The sequence below is a fragment of the Haliotis asinina genome, chromosome 15 (assembly GCF_037392515.1).
Source record: "Haliotis asinina isolate JCU_RB_2024 chromosome 15, JCU_Hal_asi_v2, whole genome shotgun sequence".
Lineage (NCBI taxonomy): Eukaryota > Metazoa > Mollusca > Gastropoda > Lepetellida > Haliotidae > Haliotis > Haliotis asinina.
In genome coordinates, this window is record NC_090294.1 from 6,903,171 (window position 1) to 6,930,109 (window position 26,939).

General features: G+C 39.2%; 1 protein-coding gene across 1 annotated transcript; it reads right to left on the reverse strand.

The window, feature by feature from the left end:
• Positions 1-218: 218 nt before the first annotated feature.
• Positions 219-26,917, reverse strand: LOC137265260 (lateral signaling target protein 2 homolog). Its single transcript, XM_067800615.1, has 12 exons — positions 26,754-26,917; positions 23,495-23,773; positions 18,913-19,062; positions 18,442-18,494; positions 8,371-8,460; positions 6,518-6,607; positions 6,186-6,287; positions 4,256-5,611; positions 3,344-3,504; positions 2,567-2,818; positions 2,192-2,295; positions 219-513 (listed from the first exon to the last, which is right to left on the reverse strand). The coding sequence occupies exons 1-12, from the start codon at positions 26,787-26,789 to the stop codon at positions 385-387; spliced, it is 2,802 nt and encodes a 933-aa protein (XP_067656716.1). The 5' UTR covers positions 26,790-26,917; the 3' UTR covers positions 219-384.
• Positions 26,918-26,939: the final 22 nt, after the last annotated feature.

A 26,939-nucleotide genomic window follows, 5' to 3' on the forward strand; every position in this document is an offset into this window, starting at 1 on the left:
AATGCCATAACACAGACATCTCCTACAGTGGAAGGACGCTACTTGTTGAATATAGAGATGAAGAAAAAGGTGGTCCCAGATGAAGGAGTAGATAGGTGATTAGGACCATCCAGTCATGATGTACCTTTGACACTTGGACACTCTGGAGATGACGTAGCTGGGGAACCAGGACACCTTGTGGATCCTATGTGTTGAAGTCCCAGATGGACCAAAAGTTCTTTTCTTTCTGAAGGTGTGACTGGAAAATTATACTGATTGATCTATTGACAATGCAGCTGGACCCCAAGGACACCCTTGGGGAAGTTGCAAGATGACAACACAGATGCCCATCCTACATGCTAAGGAGTAGATCAGGGACAATCCTGTGATGATATAGCTGGACAACTAGGACGCTCCAGCGACGGTGAATGGTGTAACTTGGAACATGAAACAACGGTTGCACACCCTGACAGGCTTTGCGTGTCCATAGTGAGGCAGCGGAACAGAATTGGAGGAACAGCGCCCACAGAAGATCTGAAGCAGAAGACAAAGTTGTCAGAGAGAAAGAAAAGTCACTATCAAGTTGAACTGTTCATCCTCATTGGTCTTAATGTTTGCATCAATACATGTAAATCATGATGAACCAATAATTAGCAACAATAACAGATTCCATGTGCTGCTTCCTGCAAATGGTGGTAGTGGGTTAGCCAAATGGTTAGAGTGTTTGCTCGTCATGCCAAATACACAGGTTCGATTTCCCACATGGGTACAATGTGTGAAGTCCATTTCTGGTCCCCCACTGGCATACTGCTGGAATATTGCTAAAAGCAGCTTAAAAACAAACCCACCACTACCCTGCATAATCCCATGAAACTGCAACACTGTTCACTTCCTTACACATTTGCCTTCAAATAGGAGCACATGCATTTTTAATCACACAATTCATCAGGTTTGAAAACTGATCACAAACTTGATCCTTGTTGACAAGGTTAATGATCTAAGATATCAGTATCTGTATTTGTAGGCAAGAATGAGTTTAGTTTTACGCCACTTTTTAGCAATATCACAGCGGGTGACACCAGAAAATGGGCTTCACACGTACCCATGTGTGGAATCGAACCTAGGTCTTCAGCTTGATGAGCGAACACTTTAACCACTAGGCTGTTGTTGGCAAGAGTACATAGAAAGCTATCACAATTTATCTGTCTTGATAATGCCACATACACTCTACTGATGCTTCCAAAAAGATTTTGACACACAATCTACCTTTCAAACAATTAAAATAAGGAGCAGCCTAGAGATTAACAGTAGCTACTAAAGACTACACTAGAGGGGAAAAAGAAAAGCAGTCTTACTGCAACCTTCAACGTAATGCTTCGATACATTTTATGTAAATATGTCCCATTGTTCTCACTGGTGTCATAATATTCTGCTAGATCACTAAGGTCATATATTCTCACTCATACTGTTTTATTCTGTTTGATCACTCATGTCATTTTTCTTCGTTTGGACACTTATGTCGTTTTATTCTTGCTCATTTCGTTTTATTCTGTTTTGTCACTCATGTTTTTTTCTCCCTCATCTTGGTGAGTCAGGTTGTTTTAATCTCACTCATATCATTTTATTCTGTTTGGTAACCCATGTCGTATGTTCTCACTCATTTTGTTATATTCTGTTTGATCACGCATGTCATTATATCCTGTTTGGTCACTCATGTTGTTTTATTCTCACTCATTTCGCTCTATTCTGTTTGGTCCCCCATGTTGTTTTACTCTCACTCATTTTGTTTTATTCTGTTTGGTCAATCACGTTTTACTCTCTCCAATACCATTTTATTCATCTTGGTCAGTCAGGTTGTTCTATTCTCACTCATATTATTTTATTCTCACTCATATCATTTTATTCTGTTTGGTCAATCAGGTCGTATATTCTCACTCATTTTGTTTTATTCTGATAGGTCACTATGTACTCTAACCCAATGTGAGTACCCCTGTAGGTTGTCTAATATATTACAACGATGTGGTGAAGGTCTCACGCAAACAGCTCAATGTTTCTAGCCACTTCATTTAGAATGCTGGGCCCATTGTTTAGCAGCTCTCTTAGCGCTATGATAGTCGTAAGTTAATGGTAATGTATGGCACTCACAACATTCTCAGTGCTAAGAGAACTTTGAAAATCTAGACCCTTTTCATTTCCATTATTTGACGCATACCTTGCCACAGTTCCTGCAGTGGTGTCGTCGCCTCACAAAGGTGAATGGTACTCTACATGCCATGCACAATGGTGACACCTCATCTGGCACCCAGTGGGGTGGATCTGAAACAGCCAAATCAGGTATACAGAATTGTTCTGATGCCTGTAGTATTATAATGACTGAACAAGATTAACATACAATGATATGAAGCTTTGGAGATTTTATGTGAGTTTGCAACATAATGCATCACCAGTTGGCACGTTCTAATTTGTATTTTAAGGAATTAGTAGTAACCTGATTACAATTTGTCTTCATTTTGCATCATTTTGACATAATGAACAAGAAAACTTTTGGAGAAAATTGGACTAATATAAATGAAGTTTCAAATCTGACCTTGGGGTGGTTGTGTGTGTTCCTGGGTTTCACTGCTGTGACCTTGAGACAGATCCTCTCGATTTTCGACGTTACTCCTGCTCCTTGTAGGGGAGTTTTCATTGGATGAACTGGCAGCTGCCTCCTCATCATCTACATCCACATCAATATTGTCATCAGTAAGGAGAGGCTCTGCACAGTTCATGTCAAACACCGCTCGCAAAATGTTTCGAAGATCACTGGCGAAGTTGGTCTGAAGTTGGTCCGCTACACCTGGAAGAGTATGTCATCATGAGCGAGTGAGTGAGGGAGTGTGGGAGGGAGGGGGGTGGTTGTGTTAGTTTTGAGATTGGGAAGGTATGTTTGTGAAGTGAGTAGGCACATGGTGATGTGACTCGCAGGATGTATACTTGGGAAAGTATAATTGGTCCATTACTGACATGAACATGGATGTGCTGTGTGGGCGCATCTGTGGGGCTGGAAGTACACCAAGTAAAGAGAAATTTACAATTATTGCTGTGCTTCCTTATAATACTTTTACATAAACGGAATGAGCTAGTGGCCATTAATGATAAATACTAAACAAAAAATGTCTGTCTATCTGTATATACTTATGTCAGGCCAAGGCAAACCAATCATTCTTACAATCTTGCAATAACCTAAGTTACTGACGATCATCTTCAATCAGCTGCATTATACTATAATGTCAGATCTCTAAGGGCTGTGTCTCTGATGTGGGTCTCCGGATTATATACTCATAGGCAACAAACATAGGCAGCCGGTTAGTTGGTGGGTTACCTGATATACAGACGAAGAGGCGATGAATCATGTCGCTGCTGCTACGGAAACGAGACCGGGCCTCATTTCGTGAAGCCAGCTCTGCAGCTTGTATTGCCAGGGCTATTTCCTCATCGTCATGGCACTCCGAGTTGTAGGAGCTGGTCTCACTGCTTGCACAGCTGGACAGAAAGGGGCAGTTATAGCTGACAGCAGCCACATCATACATGTCAATTTTCAAAAACATTCATTTTTTTTTGTCTGTTGTCTGCCATAATTTCTCTATATACATAACAGTGGTGCATGAATAATCAAGTCTGGATCAGATTATTAAACCTCACCTTTATGACATTTTGTGACAGCTAACAATTTTTGGAAACTTACATTATACTTACATGCATTTCAAGGACATATATCCTAGACAAATAAGTTAGGGATATTAGTATTTTTATGACTGATATTTTACAAGTATGTCAGTGATTAATATACATCATTATTCATAATTTTATAATTTACAAATATCCCCAACTATCTTTGTCCAGTATATATGACTGAAATTAGGTCAGTTGTTTGAGAGTTTTCAGAGTTTTGGACATATATTTCGTGAATGCTCAATATTCAATTTCTAGTGAATGCTGAATATTCAATCTCCACAGATTAAACCCCCAACCCCCAACCCCCAACCTAACACCTGACCAAATCAGGAAGCTAAATATAACACATATGCAAAGCTGGCCATTAGCCTTGTAACTTAAAGGTTGGAAAAGTTCCTCGGACAAAGCCTGCACCCTTGTTGGGATATATATGGACACAAGGTTAAGTGATATGGCTCTGGCTAGTCACGACAAGTTTCAACATCTTCATCAAACAAAGTGATCAGAAGTGACCATTAAGAACTGATGTAACTACTCCAACCACTCCAGCCTGACATACCTCTCCTTCTCCCATTCTCCATCTCCATGGACACTGGAACCAACGCTTCTGCAACTTGAGCAGCTTGAACTAATACTCTCTGCATAGCGAAGTCGTTGTACATTCCGTACTGGGAGTCGCTCTGGAGTTCCTTCCCCTGTCTCCCCACTGGGAGCACCAACTTTACTGTTGAGTTTATCTAATGTGTTGCCTTGGTTACTGCCTTTTTTTGAAGTTCTGCAGCTTTTCTTGTCTCTTTGTGATTTCTTAGACCCAGTGGCTTGAAGTGATGGGTTTGAGCTTGAAGAGTGACCATGTTTGGACATTTTGTGGGTTTCGTCAGAATTGTCCAGTCTGTCGTTACTATCTACTATCACAGAACAGCCAGGTTGGCATGGAGGTGTTTCATGAGAGGTGGAACTGGTGACTATTGCACTATCACCCACAACATTGTCCGTGTCATGAGCTCCAAGATCACAGGCAGCCTCTAACTGGTTCACACAATCACTCAACATGCTGACAGAATCTGAGCCACTTTCTTCATTTGGTTTCGGATTCACAGAGTCACTTAACATGCTGATCGAGTCCGAGCTACTTTCCTCACCTGGCTTCAAAAGATTGGAAGACACAGAAGACTGTGAAGGAGACAGAGGAGGACTAACAGACAGACAGATGGACTGACTTGCAGCATCAACTACAGTTGTCTCAACAATATCATTCACAATATCTGCGCACATTAGCCTAATACTATGTGATACATCAGCAACTGATACTGTCCTATTACTTTCACCAGTCTCCATTGCTTCCAAACTCAAAGAATCATCAAGGGAGGCACAACTCTCATCCCTTGTTAACTCTGCCAGAGTTCTCTCCCCTTCAGAATTGGTTGCGGTGAGAGTATCGTTCAGTAATGGTTGGGATTCTGCAGATGACACTGTTGTAATGCTATCTGAAGTGCTGACATTCTCACTATGCAGCCCAGAGTCGTTGCTCTCACTCTTGTTCAACAAACACTCCTGCTCTTGCTGATCCTCAACATCCAAGCTGTTAACTCGCGATGCAGCAATTACAGTTGCACATGACGTCGAGGCAGACATTGTCCCAACAGGAAACTCAGTCTGTGCAACAGGAGTGACAGGACTACCAGAATTTGGCGTGTGTACAAGTATCGGTCCTCCCAATGTGTCCTCATACAGCAGTCCACCCGGTGCATCCTGGCTCTTGTCAGTGTGAAGCTTCACAAATTCTGTTTGAGAAAAGCCCTCCACTGATTCTATGGTTGGCTGGAGTGTGGCTAGGAATGTTGGCTCTTCTGCGGAGCACAGTGCGCGTTCCAACGTCACCATCTCCTCAGATGATAAGGTATACAGCAGTTCTCTGGAAAACAAAAGTCAGGGAATGAGATCTTCTTTGAGGGGCATTCTAGAAGTTGTGTAGGTCAAGGTAAATCAACTTCTATGGATGTTAACTTTTTTTCATTGCAATGAGTGTGACATTTCGGTGTAGGTACTGACACAAGACTCAAGCAAGTGATGAGAGGAACTACCATCACTTGCTTGAAAACAGTGTTAGCAGGAATGACATCATTCACAGAATCTTGTCGGTGTGTATCCGCCAAACTCAACTGTTGTCTAGAATGTACACAAACAAATCTGGACAGAAAATCTAGTGATTGACATCAAGAGCATGGACTAACATAATTAGAACACAACCAACCAACCAACCAAGTCTGTCCAATCACATAGTAGCCTGTTACAACAATCATTGGATGATGATGAATACCAATGAACTCGGATCTTTGTAGGTTCCAACTGTAAGGGGACTGGCCGCAAGATAGTTTCTCTGTCAAGTCACTGGACTACAGCAAGGATTCACAGAACAGGTTGGCTGGTTCATGAATAAAAACTTGTGGTTGTAACCAAGGCTTTTCGTAACAATTTCTGAAACATACCTGATCTTGAAAAGGAGGGTTTGGAATGGGCGGAACATGTCAGACATATTCCATGGATCGTTGTCTGGATTCAGCGGTCCTTCTCGGAACACAACCAGTCCACTGCAACAATAAACAAACTCAAAGGATGACCTCATATATGACAGCCTGGTTTGCTGATGCAAAATGTTAACTTGGATCTTCAAGTGTCATTATGAACAGAATTATGAACAAAATGACAGAAAATATCAGCAAAACAATGACATTTACCTGCATGACAATTCTCTACTAAAATATTCAGCAATGGAAGTTCATCTAACACTAGTTACACAAGATCGTTCATTTGTGCTCACCTGACAATAGCAAGACGAGGGATTGTAAACATGAGCGCGGGGTCATACTCATCAATCATATCCTGGGTCAGAAGCCCAACTTTTAGTGCCCTGAAACAACACATGTAAATTAAAAAACCTGGGACTGAACAGGTAACTAGCATAATTCGGACTTCATCATTTGTGATTTGTTGGATTGTGTTTCATGAGCTTTAAACTGTCATCACGTAGTTTTGTACACAATGTTTCTGTTCTCACGTAAATATTGAATATTGACCATTAAAATATACTCTTAAAAAAAAAATATAGGGGAACTGCACTTTCAATGTACGATTGTCCAATTGGGAGATCTATGGGATTGAATCAAGGTTAATACAATAATAATGGATGTTTTTGAAGATGCATCACCACATGGATTTCTTTCAAAGCAAAGCTGTTTGTTCAGTTATCCCACTTGTTAGGTGATTGGAGTATGACAGGAAAATTTGAGGTTTAAAGTTTTCAGCCAGTAGTTGTGTGATTTGAGCTTGAAAACCGTGACCATGCATAGATGCATGAAAATTATCGGAAAAAATGGTCTTAGTGATTTCTTGTCCTCCCTGAAAAATGTCAAGATTCACAATGACACCCCATACACGTGTAGGAGGCTCCCATGTTGTGCACATGCTTCCCATGCATTGTGTTTGCATGTAGTGATAACGTGAAATGATCCTGCATACACAAGATGAATGCCATTGTAACGTTCCCAAATGGGGTTCTTTCTTCAAAGACTTCAAAGTTCAGGTTCCCCTACTTTTTTTTAAGAGTATATTTCTGGGTCTGGTAAACTAAACAATTAATGAGTGATTGAGTTAATACTTAATGTCACATCGGCAATATTTCAGCCATATTGTGACGGGAACACAACACTGAAATGAAATATATGTATATTATAAAAACCTGTCGACAAAGGACAGTAAAACAACTAGAATATCACAGAATAGAATGTAAAACTAGTTTATCTATACAGGACAATACAATATAAAAATGGGCTCTGGATTGCTAACAACTGCAGGTAGATCACCATACTAGGGACCATGGGGACTTACAATCCTTTTTCTACCAGCATGGACCCTAGCTGGATTTACATCATCCCTTCAGCCCTGTCAGCAATTTGGGAAATCTAGCTGTACAGTAAAAAAACACTTATTCTACGATTAAAAACGTGGAAAGTTTGAATTCACTTTGAATGTTTGTGGACTTACATACCCTCTCAGGAGGACAATAGTTTTACAGTACTTCAACCTCCTTTGAGGATACAGCCATTAACAAGCACAGTTACGAATTTAAATTTCCATTAATAAATTATTTATCTATTTACATTTCTTTCAAATAAATATTTCTGCATTACTTTTGGGGGGGCCTTTCACAAAACCTTAAATTCAATCATTTTTATGATAAACTAAGCCTGCCTGGGTTATCTCCCTTTATGACTTCTAGAAAATCATGGTGAAACATTTTGCATCTCATTCTGCCAAAGGATGAATGGGGACTCAGCAAATACCGAATTTACAAGGGTCTTACAGCCCCTTACACCCTTTCAAAACACTATATAACTAACATTATACCTGATTCTTTCATGTTATCCTTGTCAAAGGTTGAGTAGTATAAGTATTCTTCTCAGGACACAGAATGTAAGCCACAAGGCATTCTAATTTCTATAACATTTCAAAACAGGGAAAATCAATACAATCAATGATTCCTAAACTATTAACTACATTTTAATGTTTAATTGCTATTCTCAAGTTTCCCTTGTAGATGTGCGTGATTCGCTCCCAACTCTGATGATAGGGTACAAACCCCTCTGATCCCAGTGTCAGCTGAGGGCAACCTACCTGTGTACCGTTTCAGAGAAGAGCACTGTGATTTCCTGTATCGTGTCATACTCCTTCATTGTCTTGACTGGTACCATTGCGCTCACATAGCTGTGGTAAACAACACAAAACGTACAGTTTCTCATAAATAGGGAACAAAAACATTTATTACTGGGTAGGCTCGCATATACATGACGTTATAATAATTTCTGCTATCATATAATTGGTTAATTGTGGGCCGCGTTTCACAATGTGACCTTGACACTAAGATGATTGTTAAGTCTGTTACATTATGCAAACACAATAACCTTGATGTTAGTTGGTTAGTGTGTTGTTTAAATCTAGTGACTCAGCAATATTCCGGCTATATGACGCCCAGTGTTTGCCCTGACACAAAAAACTTGTATATTTGACGCACATCTTACCTAAAATACAGATTGAATATAAAAGCTTGCATCATTATTGATGCAATGCTAACAGGTTTTAAGTTCTAAGCATTTAATTTTCTGAATAAAATTGATATTTCATACTTAACCTAACACATGCTTATTATGCTTATCTCCTTTATGTGAAGATAGTGGAGCACTTGAAATCCTTCTTCCCTTCTTTTGAAGTGGATGTACAATACACTCACCTACAGGAAGCCTCCCTGTTCCCGCCAAATTGGTCACATGACCAGCACTGTTTGTCACTCTCTCCATAACTCCATATGCCCAGCACAAGAAGTACTGGGAATTCAGCATGCAAAAGAGGGGTGGTTGGGAGGGCTTGATGTCATGAGTCAGGATAAGCATACCATATCAATTTTATTCAGAAAATTACATATGTTTCCTTATGCTGACTCATGCTTATTATGCTTTCAGAATCTGACGGAAACAGCGGTGGGTCAGGCCACACTCTGTTGACTGCCATGTAAGTACGTCCAGTACTTGCCCCTTTTTCAGGAACCATAATGGTGATAGTTCAGTCCTGTTCTTCCAATATTCATCTGTGAGATGGGGGGAGTACATCCCGTCAAACTTGTCTTCTCTTAAAGCATTCACTGATTGGAATATGATGATATATAGATAAGCTAACGTCCTGCTAGTGTCTAATGCAACCGTATGTTAAGATTTCCACTAAAACCCAGTCATGGCTCTTATTCATGTATAAGTATCTTCATTACGAGTACATTTTGCTTTGCAGAGCTTCATGGTCTCAAGCCATGGGATAAAGTGTCAGATTTTAGATACACTAGTTTCTTCCAGTAGGTTCTTCCACCCTTGGAGACTCATTGATGGTTGTCCTAGTTCCTCGATGAGTACTGGGAACCATTCTCTCGCTGCCCAGTAAGCATGACCAAAGTCATCATCGTCTGTTTCATCTTTCCATTGACTTTCGGTAGTAAGACTGGAGGCGGGAACATGTAAACTTTCATTGCTTCCCATGAGATGCTGAGAGTGACTGTTGCCCATGCAAATGGATCCGGTACTTGAGATACAAATGTTGGTATCTGTTGAACCTGGTGGCAAATAGATCTATTTGTGGTGATCCAAATGCCATGATGTTGCATGCTTTTAAGTAGAGATTCAAGTTGTCAACGATGTTGAAGAGTTGAAAGTTAGCTATATCATCATACAAGATCATATTGAACCTTGCTTGTTTACGTAGAACACTACTGTGGATATGTCGGTGTTGACCATCAGTAGTTTGTTCCTCAATGCTGTCGACCAGTGTTGTACTGTGTTGCCAATTTTCATCTCAAGGTGGTTGATATGTAGAGTGCTGTTTGTTGCTCGCCCAAATTCCTGCAGTGACCTTGTTGTCCAGGTGGGCAACGACACATCTAAGTAGAGGTGACTGTTGCAGCTCAGCTCTGTCAAAAAAGTGTCTGTGCAATGTTGTAATGGGCGTAGTTGTAGTCTTCCCCTTCAGATCAAACGCAGCGCTGTGGTGAGTAGACCGAGACCTCACTGCTACTGTTGTAGTGGTAACGGAAAGAGTAGAACTTGCGGTATCATGGCTTGAATCTTGTCTCAACACTATCACGCTACAAAGATTCTACTTCCCAGGATGTAGAACTTGCGTCACATCCATGGCTGGCCGTCTTGGCAAAAAACTGCCATCTGTTGCTGCCATCCTTCAGAATCTGCTGTTAGAAGACCTCCTGCCTTGTGTAGACAATCAAATGCAGCTTTACACTGCTATCTGGGTTAAAATTAACATCTTTCCAATGATGGAAGGATTGTTTACATCTGCAGACGACTTCCTGACACGAGAACACTAACAGCATTCTGCGCAGGGCGTCCTTCAAAGACCAATTGGATTCCAGATGTGACGTCACTGGTGTTGCAACCAAATGATCATCATGAAATCTTGTGCAGTCAGTGATTCCCTCGCTAGCTTTCAGGCTTGTCTCGCAAATACACAAGTGAGCATGTGTATAAATGACTGACTATAATCCGTTTGGCTCAAAGCGGACCGACGAATTGCAGTCTAGGTCGAAAACTAATAAACATAACATACTCAATGAAACACTGATCGTAATCAGAACATCATAATCACTCAGTTGGTGAATCCTTTTCAGCTGTAGCAGGATACGTGTGTGCATGCACTCACTGAGTTGATGCAGGGTGCATCCTCTAAACTGCTTCAAGATGATACAGCTAATGGTGAAGATTTTCATGAATAGGAGTGTTCATCCTTTTAACTGCATGGAGATGATAGAGCTGATGGTGAAGGTCTTCGTGAACAGGAGTGTTCCCATGCATCTTCTCCATCTGACGCACCAGCTGCAGCTGTCACGTCACGCAAGGTGATTGTAGTAGTTGTTGATGATGTCCAAATGCTGTGGTGGCTGTAGATTCGCAGAAGCATATGACGTGTCGAGTGTAGATGTTGACGATGTCTGCATTGAAAGTACACTCTCTGAAGGTTACAGTTTTGTTGTACAAGCAGTAGATGAAGGTCTAATAGATGCTGCATGTTGCGCTCATTCCCTGTACCTCAGGTAGCAGGTGTCCAGATTCGTCGTAGGGACGGTATCATCCCTGAAGGACCTTTGAAGAAGAGCTGGTCCGTTGTTTCAGTGATCTAGTGATCTAGTAGCTGAAGACTAGTCTAGGAGGATGTAGATGACTTCAACTGCTTTGATTGAGATGACTTCAATTCTGAAGACCTCTTCTGGGATTAGGACCTAGTTTCCATGCTATCCTTACGGCTACCCCTTGGGTACGGTCTGGCTATTCACTATAAACTGGAATATCAGCAGTAGTTAGCACATGGCTACCAGACGTAATAAGAATCAAATTGCCAGACATGACTTGAGAGAGCCTACGTAAATAATTTTCAGCATGTATTTGAAGAGTAAAGAAATACAAACAAATTTCTTACCAAGTTCACAGTGAACAGTGGAAGAACAAATAACCATGCAAGTAGGATATAATAATATGGATCATCCGCAGACAGCTGTAACCTTCACCAGGATCATGATTTCATCAGTGAAAACACAATCTCACATGATGAAATACATGATCAACAACATTGAAAAACTATTTCATATCATTATGATAATTAATACAGATGCTAAATTTTGTGTAAGAACTGAAATATAAACACAGTATAGGGAGTCAAGTTGACTCCAATGGTCTCATCGAGCGATAGAGGAGAGAGTGACAAACAGGGCTAGTCATGTGATTGATGTGGCAGGAAACAGGGACGCTTTCTGTGGGTGAGTGTACTGTACGTCCACTTCAAACGAAGAGAACTTCAAGGGATTTCAAGTGTTTCCCGTATTTTCGTCTAAAGGGATGAGATAAGCATAATGAGCGTGAGTCAGGATATGGAAAAATCTGTAATTTGCTCTTGTTTAAAACTACTTAATTTATTGATTGCAAGTTAACTGCTCAGTCTTGATTAAATACCCGACCTGCTTTACCTTGTTTCTTGTCATTATTAAACAATCACAGTTGATGTCTTGATGAAAGTTCCATACCAAAGTTGGCTCCCTAAAACATGACCATGTCTCCTTCCATGTTACCAGGGAGTCATGATGACTCCTATATTTTCATGTCTAGGCAAACACTGGACCGCGGTGTGTAACTAATCGTGTCTGGACCATACAATCCACAGATCAACACTATGAGCATCGACCTAAGCAGCTGGGATAAAATGACATGTCAACCAAGTCAGCAAACCTAACCAAATGATCTCGTTAATTACTAAACTGGTTACTGAGGGCGACTTCTAGCCCCGATCTTCAAGAGTAGATGCTAAAACTGACGCACAGAAAAGGGCTTTGTACTGGCTTTGGGAATGTTTTCACAGAATAACATCCAAACATTCAATAATGAATGTAACTCATTTGTTAGGGACGGACACACACTGACACCCCCACCCCTGCCACACACACACCTAAACCTATGGCCTTCTACTCAGTCTGACCAAAGAAGGTTCAGGGTAGAATAGGCCTTCAGCAGAACATGCTGGCTGTAAAAGATGAGTCTGCTTGTCGTAAGAGGCGCTAACGGGATCGGGTGGTCAGACTCGCTTGTTCAAAGAGAAACACATCTGAGATAGCTACTGTCTTCAAACACTGATACATTTGTCTCTCTTGTACAAGAAGTGTGATTAAGTTTCATTTTATGCTGTCTTTAGCAATATTCCAGCAATATTCCAGCAATGTTCCAGCAATATCATGGTGGGAAACAACAGAAATGGACTTCAAACATTGTACTTGTGTAAAGATTCAATAATGAATAAGATAATTTCCTGGTACCAACAATGTTGTAAGTATAACAGCAAGTGTCAGCAATGATGCCAGTATCAAGTTGACAATGTGAACATTATGTAGACTACATGAGTGATGTGTTGACATCTGTTGTACATAATTACGGCAATATGTTGACAACTTCAGTTTCACATGTATGAAGACACTATTACATCAACGTCATATTCATCATCATCACCAATAGATTTAGATAGTCATTTGATACATTATGTTAAAAATGGCTTTAGAAAGATATCAACAATGTTTGCAATTAGACAAGAAATTTATTGGTGGGGTCAAATCAAGATCTTTGTGCGGTTTTAAACATATTTTGTTTGTTCATGAGAAAAGGATACAACTTAGAACACCTTCTCTGTTGTATTTACATAAAATTATGTATATTCTTTATACAAGATGGACAGACAAGAACAGAAAGATGGGAAAGAGTGGGGCAATTTCAATAATTAAGAAAATCTGTTTGATTGCCAAATACATATGTATATGTTTGAACAATTCTAAAATGTTCTGATTTATATGAACAGTCAGCTCTGCACTGCCATGTTATTAGTAACTCAGAGTTTATATTTACACTGGTAACATTGCTTAAATTAGTACAGGTACGATACAAAAAATTCATGATACGATATGTACCATGATATACTGGAACGATGCGATACAATTCGATCCACATTATGATATGCTATCTTTAGTAATTTTCTTTAAAAACATATATTTTGATATCGAGTAACAGAATAAATTTTGACATATCTGTCAATTTCTAATGAAAATTAACAATTTTAAGGTCAACGATCCATTTCACAATACATATCTATTATACCAGCACAGAACAGATCATAATTCTCATGAATGGAATTTTTTTTAAACAACACAAAGATCTTGATTTTACCCACCAATAAATTTCTTGTACATGTGTAACATAGTTCTGTATGCATGATATTAGTGATTCTCGGTCCAAAAGCAAAATATTGAGCAATAGTTTTTTGTGTTACAATAATATTAGATCTAAAGGAATTGAATGACATGTTTTTTCTCACTTTAACTGGAAATTTGTCCTTCATAGTTTGAACCCTGTGACACAGGTTAGCACAACCTGTTTCTCCCCAACAGGTGGTGGAGTGGACACAACTATGTGGTAAGATACGGCAGGCACAGAAGCTGAACGTCAGTGTGTCACAGGGATGATGAATGGCCACACTCTCACCCACTGTCAGCACCTCATTGACCTGAGCATGTTGACCTGCACGTTTCACAGGTCAGGAGTGCATGACAGTCTAAAGCACTGACTACACCACAGGACTATTTTTAACCATGTCACAATATCTTGAACTGGACATATTGTTTGATACAGACTTGACTTGTTTGACGTCAACAGAAATTATTTTTATCTTTCCATTCTAAGTCACAATTTTACATTTTCACATCTAGTTTGAACTGTAACTTATGAAGCATCTTCATGTTTAACACACTAAAGATATTTCAAAAGTAGTTAGTTCCAGGTATCATAGCTTCAGATTACAGACATGTTATCGGTAAAATAAGGGTCAAGGACCAATGTTGCTAACAAAGGAAGATTAATATTATGGGTCTTCCTGCGTGGAAGACTGGAACCCACTTTCAACAAAATTCAAGGTGATGTACAAATCAAGAGGCGTACAGGACAAACTATTACTAATTTCAAGGTTAGGGACAAGGAGCAAACAATGTTTCTTTGAAGGAATGAAATGGTGTACTGGACCTGAACCTAAAATTTTGTAATTATTTTAATTACATGGATCTTACTTTTCTTCCAAAGAATTGGTTACAGTGAATAATACTGCGCATCTTTCATGACCCAGTGTTATTTTCGGATACTACTGTTTACACTTGTGCGTACTGCACACACATTTTTATGTGATGTAAAACCCTGTGAAACACAGAGTGCTTGTTTTTCATGGAGTTGGTATGTTAAAGCTATTATCAGTATGAAAAGCCTGAGGACGTGTGTGGTCAGTGTGACCCTATAAACAAGTGGTACTGTGTGGCAGTTTGTGATGTAACAGGATGTCCTCTGGCCAAACTCTGTGACGTGTGATGGTCTTCCAGAGAGCCATAACTTCCTGGTGAGACAACGGTCACTTCCTTCAAAATAAACACCACCAGGAAGGCCGTCACACACATCAAACATAACATGGCAAGTGATATGTTGCTTACTTTCTTGTCTGAATCTTTGTGTCTGAACACATAAATGTTTTAACTGATGAGTACTTACTGACTCAGGCTGCAATGAATACACTGTGTGATGAATATGATATGTATCATGAACATTGGGTAACAATTATTCATAAATATAATATTGTAGTTGAGTGGCTCATACACAATATGGAACCTCCATGTTTACTGTTAATCTAGAAATAACTAGTGATCTGACATGACACTCAAATTCAGTATGCAAATACACTGATGGCAGTGTCTATTCTAGAACTGAAAATCTTGGGGATTTGTCGCCCCTTACAAAAAAAGGAGGGGGGATTTGGAAAATGTAGGGGGAATACCTGTATTACCGTCTTTCAAAATAGTGTGGATGTACAAAACTTATAGAAACCACCAGTGAAACTATTGCTCATTTTATTTTGGCTACAATAGTCACATATCATAGCACCAAGCTCATTTTGAAAGAGCCATGGCCATTCCTGCAACCATTTTTTTCTGAAAAACAGTTGGTTTTGTTTTTTTAAGAGTCAGAGGGACCAGGGTCAGTCTCAGGTGTTTTCAATTCACATGTCTCCTTAACAGACGTATCGGTCTGGGGAGACATGGCGGAGACTGTTGCTTTCTCAGTGGTATTTTGTGCAAAAAAGTCAGTTATTTTCATTCTTTTGTGTGGCATTATGCACACCAAATTACCACAAACTGTTGTAAATAAGAATTTCATATTCATTTGTCGTCTGCAACTTCAAGTGATAATATTGTCTGATTTAAAAAAAGAAGCGAAAATGAACTGGTGCTCTAAAGAAGATCGACAAAACTGTGTTTTGCAAGTGCTGTACACAAGCACTATGTTTAGCGTTCATAGTCTAATGTTGTCAAATAATTAATTAATCAAGACATAACTTCATCGAAAAACGTTATCTATTTTCATACTGATATGAATGGAATTTCGTTTCCCCAGTGCCGATAGTGGTTTTAACCAAAGGAGGTTACTCTGTTATGTTTACATGTTGTCACTCGAACTTGACCCTGAGGCCGACTGCGATTTAAAGTCAATCCTTGTCGATATAAAGCTTTTTTCTTATGTTTTTTGAAAGGTAGTTCGGGAGCAAATTACTATGTGCGACAGTTCGTGCTCTGTTGTTTTTATGAGGTGCGATTTGATCATTATTAGCGCGAATTGCGTGTCCTAGAATAGACACTGTGATAGTTCTGGCCCAGTACCATGTGCAGCCATTGCAAACTCACTTGACTTGCACCACTGCAATGCTAGTACATATTCCATTCTTGCATATCTCACTTTAATAAGGACTCAAGTGAAACACGCTCAGATAAAAAATTGTAAACATTCATTTATATTCGGTTCTGGTGTAACGAAAAACAAACCGTATTCATGAAGGGCGTACAGGTGAGTGTATTATTACTGACATTTTCTCATTCACACTGTGTTCAGATTTCTCCTTCAGCATATATAGTATATATACCTCAACTCCCCTTGGTTTAGTTTGTTAATCGCATATTGCTGTAGATAAGCTGAATTTACACAAACCTGCAGAGGTTAAGAATTCTTTGAAGAATGTCCTCCTTGGCGCACATATATGGCACTAAAATGTCCATTTTAAAATGCCTATGACAGTTGTAACAAGATTGCAATAAATATTTTACAAAATATAAAACTTGTTTTTGTCTTGTGAGACCACCACTACAGGACCCCTTCCTGGGCCCACAACATCCAAGAGCAGGTAACTCTCGCTGTCTACCTCGTACCTACTTTTCATGCTGAACTAGTCAGACAGAATGTGGGGAGGTGGGTGGCCGTGCCTTGAAAGAATTCATAACCTCTGCAGGTTTGTATAATTCTTTTTCAGAAGAAGTCCTCCTTGGGGTACACGGGCATGGGCAGTATTTAACTGTTAAATAATTAAAGCTATTATACCTACAATGGATAAATAGAAGACTTTTACAGGGCTGGAAAAAATAACCACGAGGACCGTGCCGACTGCCACGGCTGGAAGCAACAGACACCACGCAAAGTTACAAAATTTCATGAATGAAAAGGAGTGACTTATAAATTCCTGGTAGCGCCCATGCTTTCAAAAGGAACCATGTATACAGAGTTGGGTGCTTTCTCACTCATTTTCTACTTCAATTCGTAAGCTTCATGAAGAGAGCTGTGAATGGACAACTGTAATCGATGACAGTATGAAAAGTGAGGTACGAGGTACACAGTGAGAGTTACCTGCTGAAGGGGCCCTGTAGGGGTGATCTCACAAGAAAAAAACGGGTTTTTTGTTTTGTAAAATATTTATTGAAATATTGTTACAACTGTCGTAGGCATTTTAAAATGGACATTTTAATACTATATATGTACCCCAAGGAGGACTTCTTCTGAGAAAGAATTTAAGGTTCAAAATAAAAGCAGGGTGTAGAATGGAATCAGCTTATCTACAGGTTACACTATAGATTTACTTTCACTAATGAGAAAACATATATCTTTGAAAAATTATGCTTGAAATACCATTATCTGTGTCTTTCTGCAAGTGTCAAATATTGTTTTACTATTCACATGTGTATTCAGTGCATCACACTCACAAACGTTCATGAATCCAATTCACTATTTAGGATCACAAGCATTGCATTATAATGAATTGTTTTTTAGAGGAGTGGTTTACTTGACTTTGGGTTTTATTTATCATAGGAAGATAAGTTAACAGATTATTTTGACAGTAATGATGCAGAAAAAATATCTAAAATACTGAAGCTTGCATCATTGTTGACACAATGACTTAGTTACTAAGCCCATACTTAAGTTTGAGTACATACTATTGGCTGTTGTTTATAAATACTTAGGTTAATGTTTCCCACTTAACTGCTCAGTGCTGACTAAATACCTGTGATGTCTTACCTTGTTTTCTTTTTGTTGTCATTAAGAATGATAGTTAATGTCCTTATGAAAGTTTCAAATTGAAGTTGATTCCAAGAAACAGGTTCACAATGTTGATCTCTAGATTGTCTGGTCCAGACTCAAATATTTCCAGTTTGCTGGAAATATTTATAGCTGGAATAGTGCTGTGTACAGAAATACTGGGTAAATCTAAACTCCCTCAGTCACAATCAAAAGAAGAATTCATACCAACCTGAGCTCAAATTCTGCAAACAGTTTGTCAAATATAATAAGTGCCTCTTTGATCTGAAAAAAAGATCCATCAATATAAGGTAGGGAAACAAATCATAGTGATGTTTGAAGTCACTGAATACATTACATGTACATAACTGAGAAAACATTACAGGTGATAAATTAATAACTGCACAGGGCAATCAAAAGACTAAACAGTAGAATACTGATCCATGGAATACTGTACTACAGTTGTGCAGGTGATGAAATTCTTTCCAACACGGGAAGTGTCTAGTGATACCCATAAATCCATTGATTTCTACAACAACAATGCAATAATATTGAAGGATCATCCATTTTTCAGTCACATCTTATTTAGGTTGTCATCAAATTATCATTCAAACTGCAGCAGTTGTTTTCCTCAAAGGCCAGACCCTTTTCTGCTTTTGGCCAAATATCTTCTATTCAACATGAATAGGTAACAATCACATACCCTGTCTGTGTACTCGTGTATATTCTTGAGACACTGCTCCCTCAGGATCGTCCGGAGGCTGTCCAGCATCTTGGTTAGTGCACGTGCCAGAGGTCGCATGCTGGCACTCTCTGCCTCTCGGTTCATGATGCTTGACCCAGCGGCCAGACACTGAAACATTCAACATTGGCAATTGCATTCAACACAGACCATCTAGTCAACATCAACCAGAGTCCATCTAGTCAACATCCACCACTATCCATCCAGTCACCATCCACCCAAGTCCATCTAGTCAACATCAACCACAGTGCATCTAGTCAACATCCACCACAGTCCATCTAGTCAAAACCCACCCCAGTCCATGCAGTCAATTTCCTCAACAATCATCCAGCCAGCATGCACCACACTCCATTTTGTCAACTTCCTCCACAGTCTATAACCGTTAGGATACATTACAGTTAAGAATACAGATTACAATAGTCTTGCATCACAGTTCACCACCTTTGCCAAAGACTGCAGAGTCACCTGACCTGAACATCACTAATAACGTCATTTTACAGGAAGTTAAATGTCAGATATGGACCATTGTCAGCTCTGCTTACAAAACTGAACAGACCTTGACTAGACGTAGGCTTCGGACAAGAGGCTGAAGTCACAAACAGTAGTCTAGCACTGTCAAATCTGGGATACAGATCAATGCATACAAAAGGATTGGGATTTGGCGTATACACATAGAAGGCATCCTGTGTTACAGAGATGGATGAGGTGAGGTAAAATGCTACGTCCATGATTACTTCCCCTACAAAGCCACATGCACAAGTGTCTGTGCACTTGGATGTGTCATTGTGACAATTGCTAATTACATAATGCTTGCCCTCAGAGTTGCTGTGCCACAGTGCAACCTGGACATCTCACGAGACAAAGTAAACAGACTTGGGGTCGAACAGTCCTTGTAAAAATGACATGCACCTGCCAGGATAACAAGATGAAGAGAGTTTGACCAAGGTATTAAGAAAGGGTGATGAAGGAAGGTTAACAACGGACCAGAAATCAAATCAGAACTGATGATACTCCTTACCAGGATCTCTTCCACAACAAACTGGATACTTTACACATGAACTGATGTATTAAAAACAAATTTCAAATGTTGAAGAGATTTTAGTTATGAGTTCAATACATGATAAAAATTAGTGTAAATTGGCGAATTTTGAACAAACCTTTACACCAAAACGCTGCTGTTCACATGCACTGATGCAGGGTATCTGCACATGCTTTTCAGCAATTTGAAGCATGATCTTCTTGCCATTCATCTGCTTAAGGTTCCCCAAGATAGTGACCATGCATATATATATACATACCATATACAGTCCGTTGAATTGCTAATTGTATCACTGTACATAATAGCCACATAAATGTGAATAGTACACATGCTTATCATTTCATAACATGCAACAGCTTTCTGATATTTGGACATTTTCCGGACTCCACCAAAAAAGTTGTTTAAGAAACTATCATCATTGAAAACGCAAAAGTTGTTATCTGTTGCAGCAGAGTGACAACACAGAAACAAAACAGCCAGTCATGGTGCGGGACATCTCAAAATCTATTCCGGGAGGCCTGTTGGTTCTTCGTTTGTCATAGGGTCGTAGTGATAACTTAAAGAGATGACAGGTGGTGCCACAGTTGCCTGTTGTAAGCCATCCCAAGACCAGTAACCTTGTTCAATGAAGTTAGCTACCTTGTTGACACAGTTTTGCCAAGTTTCAGTCGTCATTTTGTGAAGGGATTCCTTAACCAGTACCTCTACACCGGTTAATCTAAAAGTTGTGTTTGATCTGGCAACATCTCCTTTGACAATACCCCATATCATTTCAATGGGGTTAAGGTCACAGTGATATCGTGGAAGTCACAGAATATTGTGACCCTTACTTTTTATGAAACTGTCAGCTTTGTAGAGAGATTCACCTTTGTGGGTTTTTATGATCTCATATAGTTGAGGCTTTGTTGCCTTTGAAGGCTGTGAGATATGAAATTTGTCGAGCCATGATATATAAGCCTGAGAGAAAGCCTCTGCTGGAGCAATCAGCATGGAGAATGATTAATCTCTCTCCCTTTCCCTCAAGGCAGCTTTCTACATGACCCCTTATTACCCCCATCGGGTACCCACTGACTGCTGGTAGTGTGCATGGCATTGACCCCAGTCTTTTCCAAGTACACTGGCTCAAACCCTTCCTGACGCTATTACCTTGAGAAAAATATTTCTCAAGCGAACAATATCAGGGCGTTCACAGAGTACAGACCTATTCTCGCCAGAAATTTTCTTATAACGACACCTGAAGGAGTGTAAGAGTCGCCAGAGTGTGTACTTTGATACTCTGAGGTTCAGTTCTTGATTCAAATGCTTTTTAAAATTTTCAGCGACTTGTCCAAATGTTTTAATGTGTGTGATTTTGACATAACCCATACCTGCTTCATATCACCCTCACGATGTTTGTGTTCCAGATACTCCTAATGCTTTTGATGCTCGCTTATGGCATTTATTAATGGCATAAAATCGTTTGCCCTTTTCGGCTTCAGCACAGAAAAAATCATACACTTTAACCATCAACTGTTTCAGGTCAGCATTCAACGTTATTTTTCATCAGGCATGTGCATCCTGTGCACGACAAGATAGTGGCTGTTCTGTTTCTGCGGTTTCACCCCGCTGCAACAGATAACAACTTTTGCATTTTCAATGATGATAGTTTCTTAAACAATGTTTTTTGGTGGTTTTCAAGTATGCGAAAGCTGTTGGGTATTAGCAGATTATAAACGTGTACTATTTATTTATATTTATATTTATATTTATATTTATATCTATATTTATATTTATATTTATATTTATATCTATATTTAGTTATATTTATATTTATATTTATATTTATATTTATATTTATATTTATATTTATATTTATGTGACACTTTTTTAGAATGATAAAATTTGCAATTCATCGGTCCATTTCTGACTCAAAGGTAAAGTATATATCATGTAAGTATAACATGCACCGACTGTGTGAAATATGACAGCTGGAAAGTCTATGATGGCTGATCTAGGAGATCCAAGCTAAAGTTCTGGGTCCACTTCCATTAAGTGATCGCAGATTTACCATGAGCATAAAATAGGAGAAATTCATATATTCCTGAATCATAATATGGCTTTGTATCAAAGGTAGGGTGTAGTTTCCAGTTTACAAAAAAAAAAGTGTGCTTAGACCATGATCGACCTCATTATTGAGGTCATTCACCATCAGTCCTCATCTCCTTGAGGAGTATACAATGAATGTAGTCTCCGAGGCATTAGAAGGCTGACAGTAGACAGGACTAAGTGCCACCCAATCTTGTGGCATGGAATATGGATCAAGTGGACGTAAGAGAGATATAACCTATGACACCGGTGAAACTAAGACCAGTAAGACAGTTTGAATGCATGGCTGACCTTTTTGCTGCATTAATCATCCTCAATGACAGAAAGTAAAACACCACCTGATAAGCAAAGACAAAGATCACATAAATCAATAGCAAATACTGCAATCCCCAAAGAGAAAAGCTGTTGTGCCACTACATCAGGTAGACATGCTGGAGCCACTGATATCTACATGGACATGACACCAGGATATAACCGCAAACATCTACATGGCAAGACACCAATATGTAGTCACTGACATCCATGTGGCATGACACCAATATATAACCACTGACATCCCCATGACATGACAATTTCCCTGTTTACATGCATCTAGTACTAAATCATGATATTACTTTGTAGAGGTAATTTCTGTCGACTGACCATATACCATAGAGGACACACCCTCAATGTTTAGTTTTACTTTACAGCTCTAAATACCTCACCAAATTACCTCAGAATTTCAGAAAATAAGAACTTCCCCAAAATGTGCATGCATTGTGCCTTTAGTAACATGCAGTTGAGGTGCACATACTCCTCAATGCATTGTTCCCAACCAGTTGCCTTCCATCATTGACAAGCAGATTTGTACTGATAAACTGCACCCAAAAGCATTTCTTTTTCTAAACGCTGAGCCAGTGCTGTAACATCCACAGTATATGACACAATTATTTTAATCAAATTTCAAAATACACAGCCATACATGGAAAAATTACCAGTACATGAGACATGAGACACGGTACACGAGTTCAGCACATCCCAGTTCCCTGCATATGTTTAGGATTAATGGCTCCTTTTACAAACAGGATAAAAAGGTGTCAACAATGTGTGACACAGTGACAATAACAGACCTGAGAGGAGAAATGCCTGTGAAAGACCATAGTTATGAAAAGGTGAACGACTGATAAAACTGATACCATTGTGCATATCCAGTGGAAAGATAACACCAGAGGCCATGAGTGAAACACCTAAAATGCCAAAAGATGATGTTCAACATGAAAGTTTGATAAATTACGTTTTACATTCCATTGAACAACATCAAAACTAACACACTCACTGAATAACATCAAGACTAACTCTCATTCTTTAGGCTACTTTGGAATCACAACAAAACGGAAAATGGAGATAAATGGGAGGCACAAACATGTCTTTATCTCTCACCTCTGCACCAAACCAAAGCTGGCCAGCTAGGTTTTCCTGGATAACATCATCAGGGAATTTACAACGGAAGTCGCGACTGGCTCTCTGCCCTGGGACAGCATCTTCCATGATGTTCTGTATGGCTGTGAGCACCTTGTCCTGGCAGGCACGTAGCTGGTTCACTAGCGCTGTGCAACGTTCCGGGTCCTTGCGACCATCAAAACTGTCCAGCTCAGCTGCCACCATGTTCAGATCCTCATCGGAATAGAAGAACTGGGCCAGCAAAGAGGTGTCCGTCCTCTGGAACAAAAGAGAAGAGCTTGTCAGTCAACCATCTGAAGAAAATGGCTGACCTACTGTTTGTGTAACACTGCACCCTGCAACACTGTAGGAATATGATTGTAAATGCCTATAAATATAGGACATTTTGGACCTAACAAACCAGTGACTTATGTTATGAGTAATGATCATTCATACTGTATGACAAAAGACAACACTCATTCATCCACATCCCCTAGCCTGATCACCAGATTCATCAACCTCTTATGTTTTTTTGCTTAATACTCCAACTACATGTGAGCTGCCTACAATTATTCTAATCTAAACCAAACAATCCAGTGATTTATATCATCAGCTATCATTTATATCATAAGCTATTGGGATACAATAACATAAATCAACAAAACTCAGCAAATGTGACATGTCAATTTCTTTCGACCATCACAGGCTCATCCTGTTCTGACAAAATTTCCAATGGGACAGCAAATTGTTTGACCACATTGAAGGGTGTGCCACATTTGGATTTGAGCTGGATGTGCTGAATTCTTGGTCAGTTACATTTGGGAGAAAAGCAAACGTGCATGGAGACAAGAGCAGAAAAAATATGACACAGTCATGTTTCAAAACTCAAACATGGGTTTCTGTCAGAGGCCTGCTTGGCGCAACTTTGAAAAGTGACAGGCCACAGAACACAATTCACGCACAACGGTATATCAGAGAAAGAAATTGGGTCTGAAGGTCCTGGATTTTGCTTACTGAATTGATGAAAAAAGAAAACAAGTTGATCAGTTTTGTTGCATTTACATATCCTTATATTTCAACCTTTACAGAAAAAGAGACGGATGTGTACATACTTGCAATGTTTATGCTATCTTGCAGGTCATCATTGATCATGTGAAATGTTGACTACATGACCAGCAAATACAAACTTATTATATGAAGCTTGAAGACATTACACAAAATATTCATCCACCATTCTTTCAATGCATTTTTTTGTTTTCAGAAGTTCATACATCCGACAAAGATTCAGTACTGTAAATCACGAAATTTTTGCGCCATGATATTTTTGCAAGAGGCGACCAAAAGATGTTTTACGTCACAATATTTTTGCGACTTGCCTATTCTCAAAACATACTTTCAAAGCTTACTTGTATCTGAAACTTTTATCTGAAGTAAATCCAATCACATATTAAAGTTTGCCACTAATCTTGAACACCATTCAGTGGAGTACTTCCGTATGTATGCAATCAGTGGCCATTTGCTGCAGAGGCCAGATGAGCCTAAAACAGTTCAAAGGGATTAAATCAAATGGAATGACTCTAATAAATTGGCACTGATGAAGGACCAGTTTAGTCAGTGTCTGCGAAGCTGTTGATCTCCAGGTAAGTGTCATGAAACCTATCCACGGCCACTGGATGGTCTCAGCCTTTCAAACAGTCTCTAAGAAATGTGTTTTGCGTGGTTGGCGCCTGTCTGGACTATCGGACATACTGATTGAGTGACTTTTGTTCAGGTATCCATTGTTTGACATGTGACACGTGAGTACGAGTAATGCTAGTAATTAGTCATTCTTCGCGCTGTTGTCATTGCTTAATATATGTATTGTCTAGATCTATTGTTAATTATATGAACAGGTGAATAATAAAGCGAAAGTTGTTTGCTGATTATTCATTGCATTCTACCAGCAAATTGTGTCATGATATTTTTGCAAGCTCAAGTCATTCACAATTTTCACAAAAGTTATCATGCTCGCAAAAATTTAATGATTTACAGTATTTAATGAAATTACACATGTATTTGAATTCGGTTTTACAGTTTTTGTTATGTTAACAACCCATGAAGATCAATTGTTAGAATTGATCTTCAGTACCCAATGCATGTCGGAAGAGGCAACTAACAAAATGGGGTGGTCAGTCTCGCTGACTTGGTTAATATGTGCCATTGTATCCCAACTGTGCAGATCAGTGTACACGCTGCTTGAATTGTCTGGTCCTTGATTATTTGCAGGTAGCTGCCATATAGAGAGAATGTTGCCGATGCAGCATAAAGCTAACTCACTAACTCAACTACAGACATATATTACTAAAGAACACACACAAAATCCCTACATGCCTACCCAAATTTATGGGTATGAGGTATTTGGTCAAAACTAAACATAAAAACTATAAACTGGATTGTCATAATGTCAAAAACCTGTCCTGATGAAAATATTCATAATGTTTGATATTCAATACCTATTAACAGAATCTGCCCTTCTTATCCATGGATCAATGCTGCTGAACATGTTTTGTCATGTCTATCAAAAAGTATTAGCTTTCAGCATGAAAACCTCCAAAGTGAGGATGAAATATATCAAGTAAAACAGCGTCATGATTATGGCAAAGTTTCAAATTTATGACAAATATGTATATGACACAAATTACAAGCAATATATTGGAAGGTATCCAGTGCAGCAGATACAAACTAACACACATTTGAAAACCAACAATGACAAGTCATGGTGATTCACTGTCAGTCACACCTCATGCCATCCATCTAATTCTAACACTGGAACATTAACAGAGGTGAAAATCATATATATGTGATATTGATTATTTAAATCATCTAACAAGTTTGGTTGAGATCATTTGGGTGTGGTCTAAAGGAGCAGACCCTTACATTAACAATGTACAGACGATCGACATAGTCATGCTTCACTCTACAATCATCAAAGCCCAAAGTTGTTGATCCATAACCAAAGTATCCCAAAACTAGGCCATTTCACCAACAAATAAACAATGAAATCCTATTTATTATCATGAGATCAAAACATCATAGAGGGCTAACAAACCCTTAAACATAACACAGACTGATTTTATTAATGGCATCAAGACTTTACGATATCAAATAACATCAGTTCCAAACAATTATCTTTCCTGTAAACAAATAAAATGGACTTCCAAACAGACAGGTGCGCAAGAGAACAAGACTGAGCGGTCACTGAGGCCACGCATTTGCTTACCTTCGGTCTGTAAAGCCATCTTCGAAGAGAATTCATCCTGAAGATGGTAGTTACAAAGGTATAGTCCAGAAAGACGAACTTTCTAAATAAAAAACTCTAAACAGGGGGTTATCATACATCACAATGTCTAGTAAGATATGACCAAATCACAAATTCTCGCTAACGTCACGCGTTACGTCAGTTGTC